At 40.3% G+C, this 18,990-nt stretch overlaps 1 protein-coding gene and 1 non-coding gene across 10 annotated transcripts in view; both read right to left on the minus strand.

Annotated features, from left to right (window-relative positions):
- Positions 1 to 18,990, minus strand: part of CHD8 (chromodomain helicase DNA binding protein 8) — a 64,345-nt gene that overhangs the window by 6,358 nt on the left and 38,997 nt on the right. For 8 of the 9 annotated variants that reach the window (XM_049897574.1, XM_049897580.1, XM_049897578.1 and 5 more), the window contains exons 10-32: positions 17,364 to 17,447; positions 14,858 to 14,995; positions 13,204 to 13,325; positions 12,860 to 13,103; positions 11,755 to 11,931; positions 10,425 to 10,568; positions 9,920 to 10,175; positions 9,138 to 9,348; positions 8,675 to 8,870; positions 8,021 to 8,188; positions 7,704 to 7,883; positions 7,443 to 7,553; positions 6,273 to 6,469; positions 5,810 to 6,009; positions 5,550 to 5,730; positions 5,370 to 5,459; positions 4,995 to 5,098; positions 3,743 to 3,872; positions 2,557 to 2,632; positions 2,014 to 2,068; positions 1,626 to 1,833; positions 974 to 1,182; positions 161 to 880 (exon numbers count right to left, since the gene is read on the minus strand). In XM_049897574.1, the coding sequence (XP_049753531.1) occupies positions 161 to 880; positions 974 to 1,182; positions 1,626 to 1,833; positions 2,014 to 2,068; positions 2,557 to 2,632; positions 3,743 to 3,872; positions 4,995 to 5,098; positions 5,370 to 5,459; positions 5,550 to 5,730; positions 5,810 to 6,009; positions 6,273 to 6,469; positions 7,443 to 7,553; positions 7,704 to 7,883; positions 8,021 to 8,188; positions 8,675 to 8,870; positions 9,138 to 9,348; positions 9,920 to 10,175; positions 10,425 to 10,568; positions 11,755 to 11,931; positions 12,860 to 13,103; positions 13,204 to 13,325; positions 14,858 to 14,995; positions 17,364 to 17,447 (4,201 nt within the window). The remainder of the gene's footprint in view (positions 1 to 160; positions 881 to 973; positions 1,183 to 1,625; positions 1,834 to 2,013; positions 2,069 to 2,556; positions 2,633 to 3,742; positions 3,873 to 4,994; positions 5,099 to 5,369; positions 5,460 to 5,549; positions 5,731 to 5,809; positions 6,010 to 6,272; positions 6,470 to 7,442; positions 7,554 to 7,703; positions 7,884 to 8,020; positions 8,189 to 8,674; positions 8,871 to 9,137; positions 9,349 to 9,919; positions 10,176 to 10,424; positions 10,569 to 11,754; positions 11,932 to 12,859; positions 13,104 to 13,203; positions 13,326 to 14,857; positions 14,996 to 17,363; positions 17,448 to 18,990) is intronic. The other variant, XM_049897576.1, reaches the window with a different exon arrangement.
- On the minus strand, positions 3,171 to 3,280 carry LOC126084859 (small nucleolar RNA U6-53/MBII-28). The gene has a single exon (XR_007519093.1). It is a non-coding gene; the product is annotated as a small nucleolar RNA U6-53/MBII-28 (small nucleolar RNA).

Here is an 18,990-nt window from a genome sequence, read left to right on the forward strand (position 1 = left end):
TATGTGGGCCATAAATGAAGGGCCCCAAAGTAACGTAACTCTTTTGACATTCTATTAAATCAAAATCTGAGTCTCTGTCAGAGGATGCATTAGAAAAAAAAGGAAAGAGCAGAGAGGTGGAAAATAGGTAAGAGGGCCAACTACTGTCACATGCACTCACTTAGCTTCTCTTCCTTCTCGTCCTCACTCTCATCAGTGCTGGAGCTGGAGCTGGATGAGGATGAGGAAGAAGAGGATGACGGTGACAGCTTGCTCAAGTCCAGCTCAGAGTCTGAATCATCCTCGTCCTCCAGTTTGACTGGTGGAACACTCCGAGAAACCAGAGGTGCAGTATCAGAGGAGGTTACTCGCATCTCATAGTCTTGTGGGGTTGGTCGGCTCCTGCCCACTACCTCATGCTCTAGCTTTAAGGTTAGACTCTCCAGACTGGGGACCTGGGCAGCTGTCTCCTCAGGTGGCTTTTCAACAGGAGCCTCTAGGCGCAGGGGCAGTGGTGAGGCAGTGCGCGAGGTATACTGCTGGTGTAGCAGTGGAGTAGAGCAGCGTGATAGGGATGGAGCTGGTGCTCCTGCCTGATAGTTCTGCATATAATTCATACGGGCAGCCAGAAAAGAGAAGTCTGGGTCCTGCATAATGTTGCAGTCTGTTTGGCTCACCCCATGGCGGGCTGCCCCTCGAAGAAGTTCTCCATCATGCCGAATAGGCTCCCACCATTTGGGCAACTCAGGACCTGGAGGCTGACATAATGACAGCCTGTCTTCCAAAAGAGGATGGCACAAAACTTGTTCCCGTAAGCGCCGAAGCAATTCAATACGGTAGAGAGTCCGCGAGGCCCTCTCTTCAGTGATGGGCTCAATGAACAGATTAGGGTCTGGGGGTTCTGCAAGAGATAGGGTGGAAGGAAAAATGAACCAAGAGTTGGTTCTGTTGCCATCCACTCTCAGTCACCCTAGAATCTCCAAGTCTCACTCACCATCACCAGCTGCAGGGGGAAGACGGCACACCTGGCGGCACATGGCCACGAAGCCATGGAAGTACTTGGTAAGGCTTTCATCTGTTTTTTTGTCCAGTCGGGCAAAAGTGCGGAAGCGATCCCAATGAAACTGCATAGTGTCAGGGTCATACTCCACACCAAAGGTTGAAACAACTCGATAGAAATCAGTTTGTTCACGCCTTGTCCATCTACAAAGGAAAAAGGAACATGGAAACAGTGATCAGGAGACCTCAGGAAAACTGGTTACTTCTTAGAGTAGCTTCAAATACACATGACCCAAAGACAGCCAATGTTGAATGCAGAGGCAAAAAAAAAAAAGGTCCAGAAGACAGCAAAAGAAGTAGTAAGAGATACTATTATAACATGTAAGAATGAGCAAGCTGATGGGAGGAATGACGCAGACAAATAATTTAATGAGAACGACTACATAGGAGACCTATTCTCCTACCTGGGAGTTATAGTTATACACGTAAGTGAAGTTTTGAGTCCTAGAGGACAACAATTCAAGACAGAAAGGAAGGTCTCTCTGTAGAGAATTCTAAATAAATCCTTCCTAAAATGCTTTTAAATATAGGGCCCATACTTGAAGACAAGCTTACAGCTCAACGCAAAACTCCCAGCCATATCATACCGTTGCTGTTTCTCCCGTCGTGCAATTTCTTTTAGCTTAAAGGCTGCCTCACAACGCCGCCGCCGCCGGTCCCCACGTTCTGCAGCCTCTATCTTCATCTGCTCCCTCTTATAGCTGCGCTGATAGGCTGTTACTAGTCGCCGAAGCCTAGCTGTCAGGGCAGAGCCTGGAGGCCAGAATAGATGGCCTGGCTGTTGGGTCACCTGGGCTACAGGAAGCAAAGTAAAATGAAAAGGAAGTATGGAAAGGGTAGTAGAGTTAATACTAGTAATTTCAACCCACCCAAAGGCAAAGCTCTTAGAAATCACAGGGTAAGAGAGAATTCAGTTAATAATTCCCCAACCCCACCACCCCACACAAAATTATACTAGTTGACCTAGAACTTTACCTTCATCTCCATCAATCACTGAGATCTCCTCATCCATCATCATCAAAGGATCACCCTAGAGAAGGAGATCCACCCCACAGGATGGAGTGGGGAGGATAAAGGAGGAAGTTGGCAATCAAATCACTTTTTTGTGTGTGTCCTTCTATAGCACCAGGGGATCAAGAAAAATTTCCAATGAAAGGAACCCTCACAAAAACTTGGAAGCAACTAAATAAAAGTAGAACAAGAAGTAGATCCTGAAATGTGAGTTCTTATTAATTGCTCGAAGGTAGAGGGACTGAGGAATTTAGGAGTCAAATACTATCTTTCAAGGTCCAGCTTAGGTCCTACCTCCTTCACAAAACCATTTCTGATCTCCCCTGGCTGGCGCTACAATCCTTTGAATTAATACTTCATATTCTCAAATGGTGTTATTTTCCATTTGGCATTATATATGAATCATGAATGAATGAACTGATCAATATACTTCAGGATTCAGGGAATGGGATTAGACTTAACTATTTATTAGTAGGGAAAAGTTGGACTCCAATGAGAATTCCTTACCTCATCATCTTGGTCTTTGGGGGGACCCTGGAGTGGTTTATATTCAGGATCTTCACAATCCTTATCAAAGTCAACCCTAAAATTATCCAGGAGCACAAAAAAATGTTAATGATACATCTTATATTACTAAGAGAAACCTATGATGAAGACCATGCCAAGCAAGCTCTCCAGCATGGGACGTGCCTTTTCTTTCATGCTCACAGGAATGGCAGCCCAGGTGACAGGTTCTGGGTCTCTCAGGTACAGCATCCAACAAAACAAAACACTGCAAGAAAGTGACTAAGTGCCACTCTAAATTGTTTGAAATTGAAATGAAACACTTCCTTTCTCTTGATAGCTCTTTTTTTGGTCTAACCTTTTGTCCCTACCCACCACCACTATCATTATCTCATTTGAACAGTTCATTCAAACATTCTTGTGTGTTTGTGTTTACTAGTTTGATCCATCAAACAGAAGGGTGACATGATAAATGATTTGCAATGAATAAAAGACTCAGTTTCCTTTGAGGGACATAAGTGGGTCCTACACTAAACAAATTGAGGTTGTGATCATCAAAGAGAAATCTCTTAATCGTGAAGGAGTGGGTATTTATAAATTAGAAAACTATTTCACATGCCCCTCAGGTCTCCACATGAGAAGTTTTGTTAAACTCACTGGCACCCAAACCAGGGCAACACTGCCCTACCTGGTGGCTCAGTATTAGCATGGCAACTCATCATTGGGACATGTATCCAGGCAGAGTAAATGTCTTATGTATCAGGCACCACTGGGAGAGGATAAACCAAGGCTAAAATTCCCTGAGGCTCTACCACATATAAGCCGCATGGGAGAGCTGCCTGGCTGTTTGTTATCTTTGAAGAGTTATCAGTTATCCCCTTAGCTAATGTGCCTGTAGAGAGCTCTATAAAACAAATTGAGTACAACACCAAACCAGCCATTTGGGAGTAATATTAACTTTCACCCTCAGATGCAGCTTATGGTATTGTGTGGTTTAAGCCAGTTTTTGGAGTCCTTTCTTTGGTTCCACTCTATATTAAGGATTTATCATTCATGATAAATAATAACCAGCATTAAGAATCCCAGTGAGTTCTGTTAAGGCTAGAGTTATGCTATCTTTTAGCACAAACAACTAATAGCCTTCATAGGGTAAACTCAGAGCTTTAAAGGATCTAAAACCAATGCTTACCCTTCTACTATGTCAGAGAAATTATCCAACACTCGATGCTCTGCTGCAATGGCTTTGTCGTCTGGTCGGCCAGCCTTTTCCAGGAAGCATAAAGCTGGGTCTGCCCTCATGGTATTGTATTTCTCATAGCCTAGAAAAAAAAGGGCCACAGTTGAATAAAATCAGAGATTCACTTTGCCTAGCTGAGTTTATGCTTATTTTGTATGCTGCTAGAATAATGAGATTATGTAGGCTACTTCACCCATAATGCAAAATATACTTCAAATGTTATTATTACTGTTCGGTTACATTACTATATTTAAGATTTTAATAGGAATTAAGAGTCACAAAGAGTTTTATATTAGTGACTGAAAGGAATTTAATCTAAAAGTCTGTATGTCATAGTGAAAGATTTACACAGCCATTTAACTAGTAATCTGTTATCATTCTTATTTCACAGATGGGAAAACTAAAAAGTCAAAGTTTAGGGCCAGGTCACAAATCTTCAGATGAAGGATAAGAAGCTTGGAGTTGCAAGCACTCACTGAATGTTGAATGTTGATGAATGCCGAATGAATGAACATATTTTAGGATGTTTGGACCCTTCTAAACCTTCCTCTCTCTCTCACAGGTAAATCAAAGACAACAAATGCTTTTTCTCATCCTGTTAAACTTTTCAAAAACATGTATCCTAAGTATAATAAAAGAAAAAAGATGTTCTGATTCACTGGTCTGGAAGTTAGCACTCATGCTTTTAGTACCTGGGATGTGTTATCAGGCAAAACTGCAAAGGGAGTATCTCCCTTTTAATGTTCTATTTTCATTTCACGCAAACACTGTTGTCCACACCTACGTCAGAGTAATAGCTGAAAATTTCAGACAAATGGGACATTTAGGTAAGTAGGAAACTTTCAGCAAGCCACAGGAAAGTCATACAAAGTAAATGTGGCTATTATTAAAAAGAGTAGGCGTATCTTACTTCCTCTGATTTATGGAATCTTAACTTAGACCCCATTACAGACAGACTGGTAACAGCGATTAGCGAGCAGATGGGAGGTTCCCTGCCTTGGGTGTAACTCTCTATCTGGTCTTTCCTGAACATGTGTTCATAGGAACTAACGGCTCTGCTCTGGAGATTTAAGATTTAGTTTCACACTCAAACATAATAAAGATCAATCAGAGGACTCAGTTCCTGGTTACGAACATTTTGCTAAATGTTCCATCTGTGGACATAAGTCTTCACTAGTGAAGGAAGAGGCTAGAAGATACTTACCATGCTTAAAAACTCCAATGAGCAGGGACTTGTCAGCCTCACTGTCCCACCATGTTGTTGGAACCTCCAGCTGATCCACTACTGGGAACCATATGTCAATCTCACTGAAGGCAGACGAGGGCAGAGTCAGCATGGCAATACAGGAAATTAAAAAATAATCTTTGGAAATATTATTACAGGTATCTTCCTTTATTCACTGCTTTAAAAGCTCAAGTAGCTTTTCTATTTCCTTCAACTGATATAAAATACAATATTAAAGACTTGATAAATAGATTTTAATTATCAGGTATCACAAAGATAGCAGAAAATCAAACAAGCAAACCAATCATTCCTTGAATAAGGGATGGAATAAAGAAAAATATACCATAACTTTACCTGGCAATGGCGCCCCCTAACACCTTCTCTGCCTGGTCTCCAATAACCTCCTGCCTTAGGTAGTAGAGCATTCGTACTCGCAACAGCACCCTGGGAGGGAGGAAGAGCTGGCTCAATAACAATGCAGAAAGTCTGAGGTGGAAAATGCTTTCTTTAGTCTGTGCTAAACTCCATCCTTACTTATTACACTGATGTTTCAGGTGCTTCTTATAACTCTCATCTTGGAACAGAGTGTCAGGGTTATATTTCCGAATCCAGTCTGCCTTATGGATATCAAAAGTGCTTTGTGACTTTACTTTTTTCCCTTTGCGTCCACGGGGCACAGGGATAGACAGACCTGGGGAAGGGGCAACATTAAAGACTTGGATTGAGAAAAACTCTTGGCCTGAAAAGGATTACATAACCCACAGAGAAATGAAAAGTAATGAGTTGATAACTACCTGAATGATTCTGCAATTCTTTCGTCTTGCCATTTTCAGCAGGGCTAATCAAGTCCCAGATAAAGCCTTTGATATTTTCATCCCCACGATAGTGTAGAAGGCAGTACACAAGGATAGCACGGCAAATGGTCTCCACGTCTCGCTCCGTCATACGTCGCTTGAAGCGTCCATGGGACAAGATATCTCGCCACCGTCCCCAGCTAGAGAAACAGACAGGGAATTACATTAATATTTTCCTGGGGGCTCTAATTCGATGATGTCCTCCTGCCCCCCAGGATCACACTTCCCAAAAGGTAGGGGATAAACAGATCTTGGAAGTACAGGGTAACCGAAAAAAAAAACACTCTCCAGGGCCAAAGTTTGACACAGTACCCCCTTTGGTCGTAGCCTCCAAACTGAAAGGCACCCAGGGTATCTATCAGGAGGGAGACGCACTACCTCTGATCGTACATTAGGTTCTTACCCATATACCAGAAGGTGCTTTTCCACCCGAAAGCAGTCAGTGCGCCCATAAGCGTGATGACGGTCATGTCGGCGGGAGCGAGGCCGCTCATCATCCTCACTTTCCAAATCAGAGAATTCCACCAGGTCATCATCTTTCAGAGTGCTGAAGTGACGGGTCTGTTTTCGTACTCTAGGTGTGTCAATCACCAAGTTATTCTAGGCAGAGAACAGAAAAGGAACTCTTTTCATGATATCCTCGTGGGCCAGAACTTAAGACAATCACGGATTGAAATAACCTTGAATGTGATATATTTAGATAACTAAAGAGATTATTTAGGACTTAAAACCTAACTTGCACCTTACGTTAAAACCAAAACTGAGCAAGCAGCCATCCAAGGCAGGACAATTGGTCTCTATTTGCCTGGAGCAAGAGAGGAAGAAGGAGAGTCAGGAATAGGAGGATAAGGAATTGCCTCCATGAACAACTGTCTCCTTTGCCATGAGACCAAAAGGACTGGATGGTGCCCAGCTACTATCACTCAACATTTTTGATCCGTGATTCTACAGAAAATTCTGAACCAAATGGGGGGAAATGTAGAACAGAGTTTCAAATTCTCATGGACTCTAGCATTTCTGGAGCCATGGAGGGTGGATGAACCCCTCCAACTGTTGCCCTGAAATAATCTTTAAAACTTAAACCAAAAATATCCCCTGAAGTCTTCTTAAAACCAAACAACAGTTTAGCTAAACTAATAAAAAATGTCTGCCTTGGGTAGTATGCTCTTTTAAGAACTATCTATATGGGACAAAGTGACACCACCAACTCAAAGGATTAGATGGGATAGGAACAACTCAGAAAAGAAAGGTGAGAATAGTTGCACAACTCAAAGAATGTAATCAATGTCACTGAATTGTACATGTAGAAAATGGTTGCACTAGTGTATATTATGTTGTATATACTCTCAACAACGAATTAAAAAAAAAAAAAGAACCTAAACTGACAGTTAAAACCTACACTGTCATGCAAAATAATCTACAAGGACTCAAAAAGCAAAATTAAGTGGTATATATTAGTTGCTACACCAGCATAAACCAAGGTTAGCTTCAGAAGAATCAGAGCAGCTATAAAGACTCCTGGAAACAGTCTGTCTTCTGTGACACTTCGTTCCTGAAAGAAGGGTAAGCTCACCTTGCTATTGAGTAGATCCATGTCTAGGTCAGCCTTTTTGGCCCACTTCTGCCAAAAGTTGGGGTCATCCAGAGAAATATCTGTCCTATTTTCAGAAGCAACAAAGCTTGCCTATTGAGGAACAAAGGCACAGAGTGAAACTGACCTTAATACTTTGTAAAACAATGGGAAATCAACAACTACATTTTAAAACATACTTTAATCCTAGGAATTCCTGTCTCTACCTCTGCTTTTCTAGCCTCTGGCACAGACAGAATATACCTTAGCAAAGGTAGAACCTTTTCCTTCAGACTCAATGGTGATGGTTGTAGTTCGTCTTAACAAGATCTGATCAATGTCCTCTTCACAAAACTTGGAACCTTCATCATCTTCCTCCATTATGGCTGCATAGGCTCCTTTTCTTAAGAGATCTTCAATCTCCTTCTTGGAGAATTGCTGGATCTGAATAAAACAATAGAGAGGTGACAAGAATATGAAGAGAATATCTAACCACACCATAATATTTTAAGAAATAATAATTGAGAATATAAACAAGGTATTCAGATTCCACAAAGGCTCTGCAGACTAAGAGGACTCACTCCAGTAATGTTGCCATCCCGACCACTCATGGATTGAAGCACAGCCTTATCCAATCCCAACTTTAGGCTAGCCTTATCAAACATCTCTCTCTCATAGGAATTACGAGTGATGAGACGGTACACTTTTACAGCTTTGCTCTGCCCAATTCGATGACACCGTGCCTGGGCCTGGTTAAAAAAAAAAAAAAAATGGAAGGGAAGGGGAAAGTGAGAGAATATAAAATTAAGGGGGGAAAAAAAAGGACACAAATTCATGATTCTTTCAATCTGTAAGGCAATCAGGAGATCAACTCAAAATTAAAAGAAAAAAATTCATTCAAGATGAAATTATTGTCCCATCATGCTGACCTGGGGCCAGCACACTATGCTGAGTGGCCACATCCATTTGTTTATGTCCTGTCTGTAGCTGCTGCTGTGCCAAGAACAGAGGTGAGTAGTTGCAACAGAACTTGCATGGCCTACAAAGCCTAAAATATTTACTATCTGGTCCCTTATTGAAAAAGTTTGCTAGCCCCTGATCTAGATTGCCACCCTTCATTAAGTAAATAATTCCATAGTCTCTGAAAGACAGGTCTTTCTAAGATGTCCTGATTCTATTGAAAAAGTTCTGTACCTTCCAGGTTAGGTAGTCCTTAAGACAATGATTTCCTTTACCTGCAGGTCATTTTGAGGATTCCAATCCGAATCAAAGATGATGCATGTATCAGCAGCTGTGAGATTAATACCAAGTCCCCCAGCCCGGGTGCACAGCAGGAAGACAAAGCGGTCTGAGTCAGGCTTGCTGAAGCGATCAATAGCAGCCTGTCGAAGGTTGCCTCTAACTCGCCCATCAATACGCTCATATAAGTACCTGTATGGGAATCACAGAAGAAAAATTCAAGTGGCTAAGAAAAGGAAGAGATCAGTAACAGCAGACTAAGGTCAATATTAGTACCCCCATATCCCTAGCTAGCCAAGACTCTTATCAGAATGTTGAGCATAAGAATTCTAAAATAACTCTCTTATTCCAGTTCTAGGCTATACTCAAATTCAACTAAACTCAATCAGGCCCTCCAACTCCTTACATCTTAATGAGGATATAGTTAACCGTTAAGTCTACAGATGACTCTTTTCTCACCTCCTCTGGATTAGATAATCCTCTAGGATATCCAGGCAGCGTACCATCTGGGAGAAGATCAGAACCTTATGGCCACCAGCTTTAAGCTTTGGAAGTAACTTGTCAATAAGGACCAATTTGCCAGCTGAACGAACCATGGCCTGCAGGTGGAAGTCATGAGGTATAATATGGCAAGCTTCCCGAAATTCTGTTAAGATTTTTTCTTCTGCACCTGGCAAGAGAAAAAGCAAGCCTGATGTTGAGACCCAGAGAAACACACTAAGGCTGTAACTTAAATGAGATAAGGAAGCAATGGAAAATGTAACACTCTGACTTGAGATCAATACTTCTTATACACATAATTTCAGCACCAAGACATCCTAAATCATTTTCACTTGTGTTATCCAAAATATGCCCAGTAAGATAGGCTAAGATTATCATTGGGTAAAAAATATGTAAAAATGTAGACAAGAAATAGGAAGGAACATGCAAACCACTATCACTACCCTACCTGCACTCAAAAGAAATGGCAAAATGGATTATCAGCGAGGACATTTTTCTAGGGAACAAAATTGCCTCAGTTCTTGTTCATAAAATTCTAAGTAGCAATGCCTATTTAATTTTGGAGATTATGCAGAACCACAGGAGTAGAAAGAACCAAAGAAAGATATTCCACATAAGAATTTTTCTAAAAGGAGAACCCACCCCTGAATTAGGCTGGATCAGTCGGCACATCCATTATCCCTGAGGAATATCATCAGAAAGTAAACACAGATACTTAAAAAATTCAGGAATTCTCTCACCATTGATGAGATACGGGTGGTTGCAGCATTTGCGCAACTCCATCATTGTGTTGAGTAGATTAGGCATGTTGGTATGACCTGCCCCTTTGGAAAGGAAGGAGAAATTCTTTTCCAAAATAGCCCGGTAGTATTTCTTCTGGATGTTTGTCAGTTCTACTTCAATAATAGTTTCTTGTTTGGGTGCCAGGTTTTTTTCAACGTCCTCTTTGAGTCTTCTCAGCATCATTGGCTTGAGAATGGCCTGTAGCTTTTGAACCTGTGTTCAACAGAGAGATGACGACATCGATAACATGGGAACCAACATTCTCACATTATGTAGAAACATGGAGAAATAGAATTTTCTAGTATCTAAGAAATGTAGATTTTGGATGTGCCACAGATGGTGTGGACACAAGGAATAAGGGAGGTCAAAAAAGCTCTCGACGCATATGGCAGTAGATGTCTGCTGGTATAAACTTCTACCTTTTTTGTCCTGGGTTAGTACCTCCCCAGATATACTGCCTACCTGTTCCTCTGTCTTCAGATCCCCAAAGTCCTTGAGGAACTCTGATTCTGAGGGAAACTGTGAAGGTTCCAGGAAATGAAGCAAGCTAAACAGCTCCTCCACAGTATTTTGCAATGGAGTTCCTGTGAGTAGCACTTTATGCTCCTAGAAACGGAGAAAATAAAAGAATGGTAAAACACAAAAGGATTTCTGCTTTTTTTCCCCATCAAGTATATAATCTTTAGCTTTAATTTCTTTATCTGTAAAATAATGGGAATGGACCTAATTACTGTCTTATCTTTCACTTGCTTCCTCTTTTGAGAAGAATAAAATATTTTTAAAACATCCTTTGGTGTTATTTTAAACATTGAAATAGCTTAGACATTAATGATTATAAGCAAATAAGTAAGCAGTAATTCAGATTATGTTTTTATTTTCAATTATATATGCCTCTCCACACTCAACTCCCCATAGAGAGCCTAATATGTCCCCCTCTAGGGAATGTACCTGTGCTGGATTAAATATGGCCATTAATTGTTTGTAGCTCCTCCTATCAAGGTTCACCCCTTGAATCTGGCCTTGCCTTGTGACTTGCTCTGACAAAGAGAATGTAGCAGAAGTGATACTTTGTGAGTTTCATAGCCTATTCCTCAAGAGGCCTTGCAGCTTCTGCCTTTGCCCTCTGGGAGCACTGCCCAAGACTACCATGGAAAGAAACCCAGTTTGGCCCACTAGAGGTTGAGAAGCCATGTAGAAGATAATCCAGGTGCACCAGCCAGTAACCAGCACCAACTGCCAGCTGCAGTCATTAATGATCCCAAGCAAGGCCATCAGAAACACGACTCAGCAGAACCCAGTCTAAGTTGCTTAGCTAGAGAATTATGAAAAATAATGGTTATTGTTTTAAGTCACTAAGTTCTGGGGTATTCTGTTATGCAGCATTAAAAACCAAACCCAGTGCCATTGAGTCGATTCCAACTCACAGCAACCCAATAGGACAGAGTAGAACTGCCCCATGGAGTTTCCAAGGAGCGCCTGGCAGATTCGAACTGCCGACCCTTTGGCTAGCAGCCATAGCACTTAACCACTACACCACCAGGGTTTCCTATGCAGGCTTAGGTCACTAATAGCCCCATCTCTCCGCCTGGTTAAGAACCACTAAATTACAATTCCTTTCCAATTCTAAAAGGTACATGACTTTCAGGTTACCATTCCCATAGGCCATACCCACCACCCAAAAGATTCTGATTCTTTTTCCTTCTTTGCTAAATTTGAGTTATTTTAATTCAACAGATAATTCAGGTTATTTGAATTCCAGGTTTCTGCCCACAAGTCAGTGTGGAGAACTCACCAGGTCCATGTGCTTGAGACTATCAAGCAGCTTGCAATTACGGTTCTTAAGTCGATGGGCCTCATCAATGATGACACAACGCCACTCAATTTCACGAAGCTCAGGGCAGTCTGACAAAATCATCTCAAAAGTGGTGATCAGGGCATCAAATTTGTATGCGCCAGGGATGAGGCGCCCCTATGCATGAAGGCAGTAAAGTCAGAAAAGCCCGAACACGTACCTAAAGGAGGGGCTCTTCCCAATTATCCATTCTCTTTTCTATATTCAGGTAGGTGCAGGTTTAGTAGAAAATATAAACTGCATCCCACCCCCACCACCCATCTTCCTGACAGTGCCAAATCACCAAGTGTAAGATACATTGCTTCTTCAACACATTCAACTTCTTAAGAGTGACAGACCTCACGGGATGAAGCTATGCATTTTTGACCTTACTGTATAACCAGCTCATGTATCTCTGCCCTAGATCTTTTGTTAGTTAACATTCAAGTCTACAGGTGTTGGGCATAGTTGAAACATACAAGAGAAAAAGAAATATAGCCAATAAAGTACATCATACTATTAGTTGCTATCTCAAAACTGACATAAGCAAATTAATTAACAAATGTGAGAGCCACAAAATCTGATCTGAGAACACATGGCTTAGTAGAAATAAAAACTTTAAAAGAAAACTAATGGTAGAAAAATAATTCATAAAATTCAGTCTTGGTAAAAAGATTATTCTAATTTTTGTTTTCAAATTTACAGGGATAGGAACTGATCTTGGTGAAAGTTTTCAGCACACTAAAAAAGAAGAGAAAAGAAAAGGTTTAACATCACCATACAGAGAGACTTGATCAAGGAATTAAAAATGGCTAAAGGAATTTACTTTCTTGATGAAAACTCACCAATGATGCTAAAATTCTATCTAAAATGTATATATTCACAAACAAAGTCAGAATTTCCACTGAATCAAAATGTCCACTGGGTGAAAACAAGAAAATCAAAAGCCTGTACACTGCCGCACAAAAATGTCTTAAATCACAGACAGCTTTTACTCCTATGTAGGCTGTAAAATCCCAGGTACCTTGGCCCACTTTCCCTAGCATCCCTAAAATGTGCAACTCACCCGTGAATCTTTGCAGTACATTTCATACTGCTGAATCATCTGCCGGCTGGCCAGACTGCCATGGTACACAATAGTGTTCATCTCTGTCCATGTATTGAATTCACGTTCCCAGTTAGTAATTGTGGACAATGGGGCAATGACCAGGAAGGGGCCATGGATGCCCACATTATATACCTCCTGTAAGAAGGCAATGGACTGAATAGTTTTGCCCAATCCCATCTCATCAGCCAGGATGCAGTTCTGCCTGCAGATTCATTGTGGAGAAAGAAAGGCATGCTAAAAGATACCACCTTGAAAAAATCCCCAGACTGAGCTATACCTTATGGATCCACTTTTTTCCTCACCTGTTATACCAATTAAAGAGCAACCAGTTGACCCCTTCCAACTGATACTCCCGTAACTGGTTTCTGTTTTTATACTCATGTGACAGCTCCAACTTCTTCCAAGCACTTGCCTGTGGACGATTCTAAAAAATAAGAAATCTGAATAAACAGGGTGGAGACACGAGCAAAATTAGGCAAGACTTACTAGGTAATTCAAGTAGTGGAAGTAAATTCAAAAACATTATTGCATGGATTAAACTGTATCAAATGTATTTATACTCCTAAGTTCATAATGATACAAAAAAAAAAAAATCCATTGGTTACTTCTAAAGAATGCTAGGGAACTACTTCATTATTTTGAAAACTGGCAAATAAAGGAAAAGAATAAAGCATTTATTCGCTCCTATATAATCTGTATCTCAGAGTAATCAAGTAGTAGATGAAAAGGAGTTTCTTTTTATAGTAGAATCTAGCTAATAAGTAAAGAAATGATAAAACTAGAATATCATCAGTCTAAAATCCTTACGAATGGATCTAGGCAATGACCCCTAAAGGTCTGATAACATTACAAAAGACAACTAATGGAAGAACACACCACCACCTATGAAGCAGATTTACCATCCCTTCTCCTCTATCTGATGAAGCCTCTAGAAAAGGGCTAATAAAACTTTCTACAATGACAGACATGTTTTATGCCCCCCACTAGCTACAGGTAGTTACTGAGCATTTGAAATGAAGCCAGTGTGACTAAGGAACTATTAATTTAAATTTAAAGAACCATGTGGCTAGTAACTACTGCACTGAACAGCACAGGGCTAAAAAGTTTTATCAGAAAGTGCTGTACTAGATAGATCTAACAGTAAATTGGAAATACAAAGAAAAGAAAACATGTTAAAAAGTACAAAGTACCTTTTATAAATCAGTAAAATCCAGACTGTGGAAAATGCCACAGACTAAATCACCTGGTTTCTTCAAGGGAAAATTGCAAAGGAGGAAGACAGAAAGATGGAAGAGGAACTATAATTCAGAGGGACTTGAAACATATTAACCAATAATAATACATGGACCTTATTTAAATCCCGATCCAAGCAATGTTTTAAAAATTAGAAGACAATCAAAGAATGTATATACAGACTGGATAGTTGATGACATTAAGAAATTTTTAATATTTTCTCAGGTGGAATAATGGTATTATCTTTTAGAGATAACCAAAACCATACCAAACCCATTGCCATCAAGTCTATTCCAAACTCATAGCAACCCTATAGGAAGGGAGCAGAACTGCCCCATAGGGTCTCCAGGGAGCAGCTAGTAGATTCAAACTGCTGACCTTCTGTTTAGCAGCCAAGCTCTTAACCACTGCGTTGAGATAGGCACTACAGTATTCACAGATGAAATAAAGGAGTCTGGAGTTTGCTTTACAATAACTTGGGAAAAAAGGGAACGAGTGGCTAGAGAAATACATGAAACAAGATTGGCTATGTACTGATAATTATGAAAGGTGGGTGAGTGATTAACTCGCTGCTGTCGAGTTGATTTCATGATTGATACACTGTGTATATTATACTACCTTTTCAACTTTTGTATGTTTGAAAACTTCCATAATAAAAAATTAAAAAACAAAACCTCTATGAGGAAAAAATGACTTATATTCTCTAAATGCAAATGTACTTACCACCCTTTTGAGTTCTGGGTGCCTTGACTGGATCCGTTTAAATTCTCGAATCTTGCCCTCATCAACATCTTCTTTCAGCTCCCATGTACTATCCTCATAGGGCAAAGAGCACCATTTCACTAGGTAGTAAATTACAGGCTAAGAGAGAAGAAGCCAAAGCATTAATAAACTGATTGTACATTCTCTACTGTGGTTAAAGGGTAAGAATTTGACTACAGAATCAGATTGTAACTGTTAATGCTTCAAAGTCGCTGAAAAAGTCAGGCTGAACACACATACCCATAGGCTCACCTGCTGACGCACCACTATCTGTGGCTTCGATCATTCTCCCCAGCAACTTGTTTGTAAAATCTGTTCTAAAAGAGAAATTTCTATCCAGTAGCTTCTAGAACACTGAGCACTCAAGCATTATGCTCATCAAATAAGCAAATGTAAAAAAAAAAAAAAAAATTCTCTTCCTATATTGTGTTGAGTGTTCAATTTGGCTAAGGCCTTAGGAGTATAACACAGCTGGCATCACTGGGCTTCTGGCCTTCTGGAGCTCAGAGTGTAGATGCTGCTTCAAGAGCAGCTGGATGGTGGTAAAGGGTTTCCTCGTGAGCCCCAGGGAGGGAGCTAGGAGATTAACTACAAGAAGTATCACTGAAGAGAGTAACAAAAGTGAAAAAGAAAGGCAAATGCTGAAGCTCCAAATGCAGCACTATGCTTTATGTAGGCCTTCTACTGCAAGGGAAGGGGCAGTGACCCCAGTCTCACCATTCAAAACCGTCTCTGCATTTCCATTTTTGGCTCATATAAAGCAGGATTAGACTGGGCTTAGCATAATCAAAAGGAATTTTTAATTATTAATTTACAGAATTCCCCTTAAAACAGCTGGCAAGAAGTTTGAAAAAAGAAGTGTCTCCAGAAGTCACAGATCAAGATATCCCTACAATTAATACAGCTGCTGTTTTATGTTTTTCTGTATTGCAGTGCCTCAGGTCACTCTCTAAGTAAAGCCATTTGTCCAGGTCACACATTACCAGCATCATAACGTACTTTTCCAAGGACCTTAGTACTTATTTTATTTCCACTATTATGTAATTTTAAAAGGACGATAAAGTAAATTTGTTTTGCAAAGGTGGAAAATGGGTACATAGAATATTATTATCCGATATTGGGAGCACAAATTACAGTATCAGGGTACTAAAACATCTTCATCTGTCATACCAGTTGCAGAGCATATCCCCAAAGGCCCTAACCAAAAGCCAACTGATTTTGAAAGAATGACTATGGTGGTAGAGAAAATAAGACTGTCAAGGCTGAGAGCCTGAACGTGATGAGAATTTAACAGTAACATGCCTAACAGCCAGCTCATTCTCCACTTGCCTCCCACAAATGAAAAACAAGCAATAACATCCACTACAAACACACACAAAAAAACAGCACATATGTTGTCTGAGGCACGCTTGCTAGGATTTGAAGATACACTGAATTATAGTAGGCTCTGGACATCTAAGATTCCAAGTGACCTTGAAGGTTTATAAAATAGAGAAAACTTTGTAACTTTATAGAGGGAAGAATTTGACTTCAGGTCCTGTCAGGATGATGCGTGGGAGCTCAGCTCACCATGCAGCACTGCCATCTTAACAAGGTTCTGTTGTTCTCTACTGGTCCACTGTGTAAGAAGGAACTTTCAGAAGTGATAGAAACTCTATATAAAATATGGCCCTGTCTGTAAAAGTTAACCAACAACTACTACTTAAAGTAAAAAGTTTTAAGAATGGTGGCTCATAACCTAAATATAAGTTTGATGTAAATTTAAAAGAGAAAATGTTGCATTCACTGGTGGTTTAGACCTGTGACAGTGCTCTGTTTAGAAAAATTTAGAAAGTGAATTGTGAAACTGTATCAGCAAGTGTTTTACCGTATACAAAAACCTGCTCCCCAGTCAAGCTGTTCAGGAGAACTCCCTGGAGATCAACTTAAAAATACAGAACTTTGGATCTCACCTTAGGCCTACTGAATTTGAATCTGCGGGAGTGAGGCCTCAAAATCCGTTAAAAGTACAGATTCAAAAGCAGCACATCTGCTTTAATGACAACTGAAAAGACATTTAACTGACGAGTTCAGGAAATACCCAATTCTCAGCAAGATGTGGAGAATGCTAGGAGCCTGTACAAATGATTTATTCATAAATATATTTAGAGATTTGTGAAGTTTCCCTTTCCCCTGCCCACCTTCAACTGAATACCAAGGGTCTCCCATATAAAACTGGGAGAAAATGAAACCAAGGTAAGTAAGTTTTCAGTACTTATATAGCTCCATGATGTCTGACTTTATGGGAATCTTTCCTTTTAGCCTCTCACCCTATTCCCTTTCCTTCCCAATATCATTCTACGGATCCCTCAGAAAAGTTCAAAAATATCTTTTCGGTTCCAGAGATTTTTCAGCCATACCTGAAAAATAAAGTATGGACAAGCAGACCAGCAGAATTCCCTCCTATTCTTCCAACGCCCCAACTCACCTCCCCGTTGTCCTTGTCAATACTGTGAGACTCGTCCAATATCCTATCCACTTCTACATAGTCTGGATTAAAGGGCTCTTCATCCTAAATGAGTCAAGAAACCAAACAATTAGTCCAAAAGATCACTGTCCAGTATACCTGCCCGCCATCCCACCTTTAGCTGATGACCCAACTTCACAATTTATTATGAAAACAGAAGTTATCCGGAGTTCCCATTTTCCTAACATCAAATCCTACAAACTTACCTGGGTTTGCACCCATCTTCTTACCTGTTACCAAAGAGAAAGTATCTCTTCACCCTAACAGAGAGCATTCTCTCCACATGTGCTCTGGATTCCAACTCTTGTCACCTTCTGAGGAATCCTTTTCTACTGGACCAGTCCCATAAACACACAAATATGCTCTACTATTACACATCTGCATCCCTCTGTAACTCTCTGCTCTGCTTCACATCCAAACTTTCCCAAGAGTTTCAAACACAAGCTATTTCCATTTCATCAACTCCCTTTCACTCATCCATTCATTCCAATCTGCCTTCCATTCCAATCTGTACATTTCCATCACACAACTAAAACTACTATTCTCAAGGTCACTAATGATCTCTAAATTGCTGAACACAATGAACACATTTCTGTACTCATCTTACTCTACCTCTAAATAACATTCAACAATTCATCACTCCCTCCTTAAAGCACTCCCTTCCCTTGGCTTTCTGAGACGCCATATTCTCTTGGTCCTCTCACACTCCTTTTACAGTTCGTTTTTAGTTTTGGCCAATTCTTCTCAATGACCACCACTGGCTCTTTTTCTTCTAAGTCAATGGTATCCAGCTTTGGGTGGCAACTCTAGATAAAGGACCCAAGGCTCCAAAGACACCTCAAAGGAACCTTGGAAAAAAACTCTTCCTCCTTAAGACATTCCTTTCTCTGGGTTTCTGTAATATTTCTTTTTCCTAATCTCTGTCCTACTACGCTGGTATATACTTCTTCTCTGTGTCTTTCGCCAACTCCTTTTCCTCCACCTGAACTCTGAATTGGGGGGAATTCCTCAAGGCTTTGTCCAAGGCTCACACCCATTCTCTTTTTATCCTTTCTCCCCAGGTGACTATTCATTCTTAAGGCTTTAATAACTATTTACATACTAATAAATTCCAGTCTGAACAATACAGATTTAAAAACTTACCGTGCTTACCACACATTTGTTAAGGAATTTTAAACTTAACATGACCCAAACCAAATTCTTGATTTCCCTCAAATCAGTTGCTTCCAAAATCTTCCACAATTCAATAAATGATCCCACCTCTACCCATCTGCTAAGACCAGAAACCCTTCTACCCAAGCTGTCAACCCAAGCTATCTATCCTACATCAAAATAAATTCTAAATCCATCCATTCTCTCGATCCACTAAAACCACCCTAGTTTAAGCCACAATAATCTCTCATCTAGAAAACTCCAACTGCCTCCTTACTGGTCACTCTATTTCTATGCTTGCTCTTCTCTAATCCATTCTCCAAAATCTAGATGATCTTTTAAATATAAAAATTGGAATACGTCTCTGGCCTGTTTTAAATAGTTTAATGGCTTCCCTTTGCATTTATAGGAAAAACCAAACTGTTTAAAGGGCCTA

Source organism: Elephas maximus, chromosome 10 (assembly GCF_024166365.1).
Source record: "Elephas maximus indicus isolate mEleMax1 chromosome 10, mEleMax1 primary haplotype, whole genome shotgun sequence".
NCBI lineage: Eukaryota > Metazoa > Chordata > Mammalia > Proboscidea > Elephantidae > Elephas > Elephas maximus.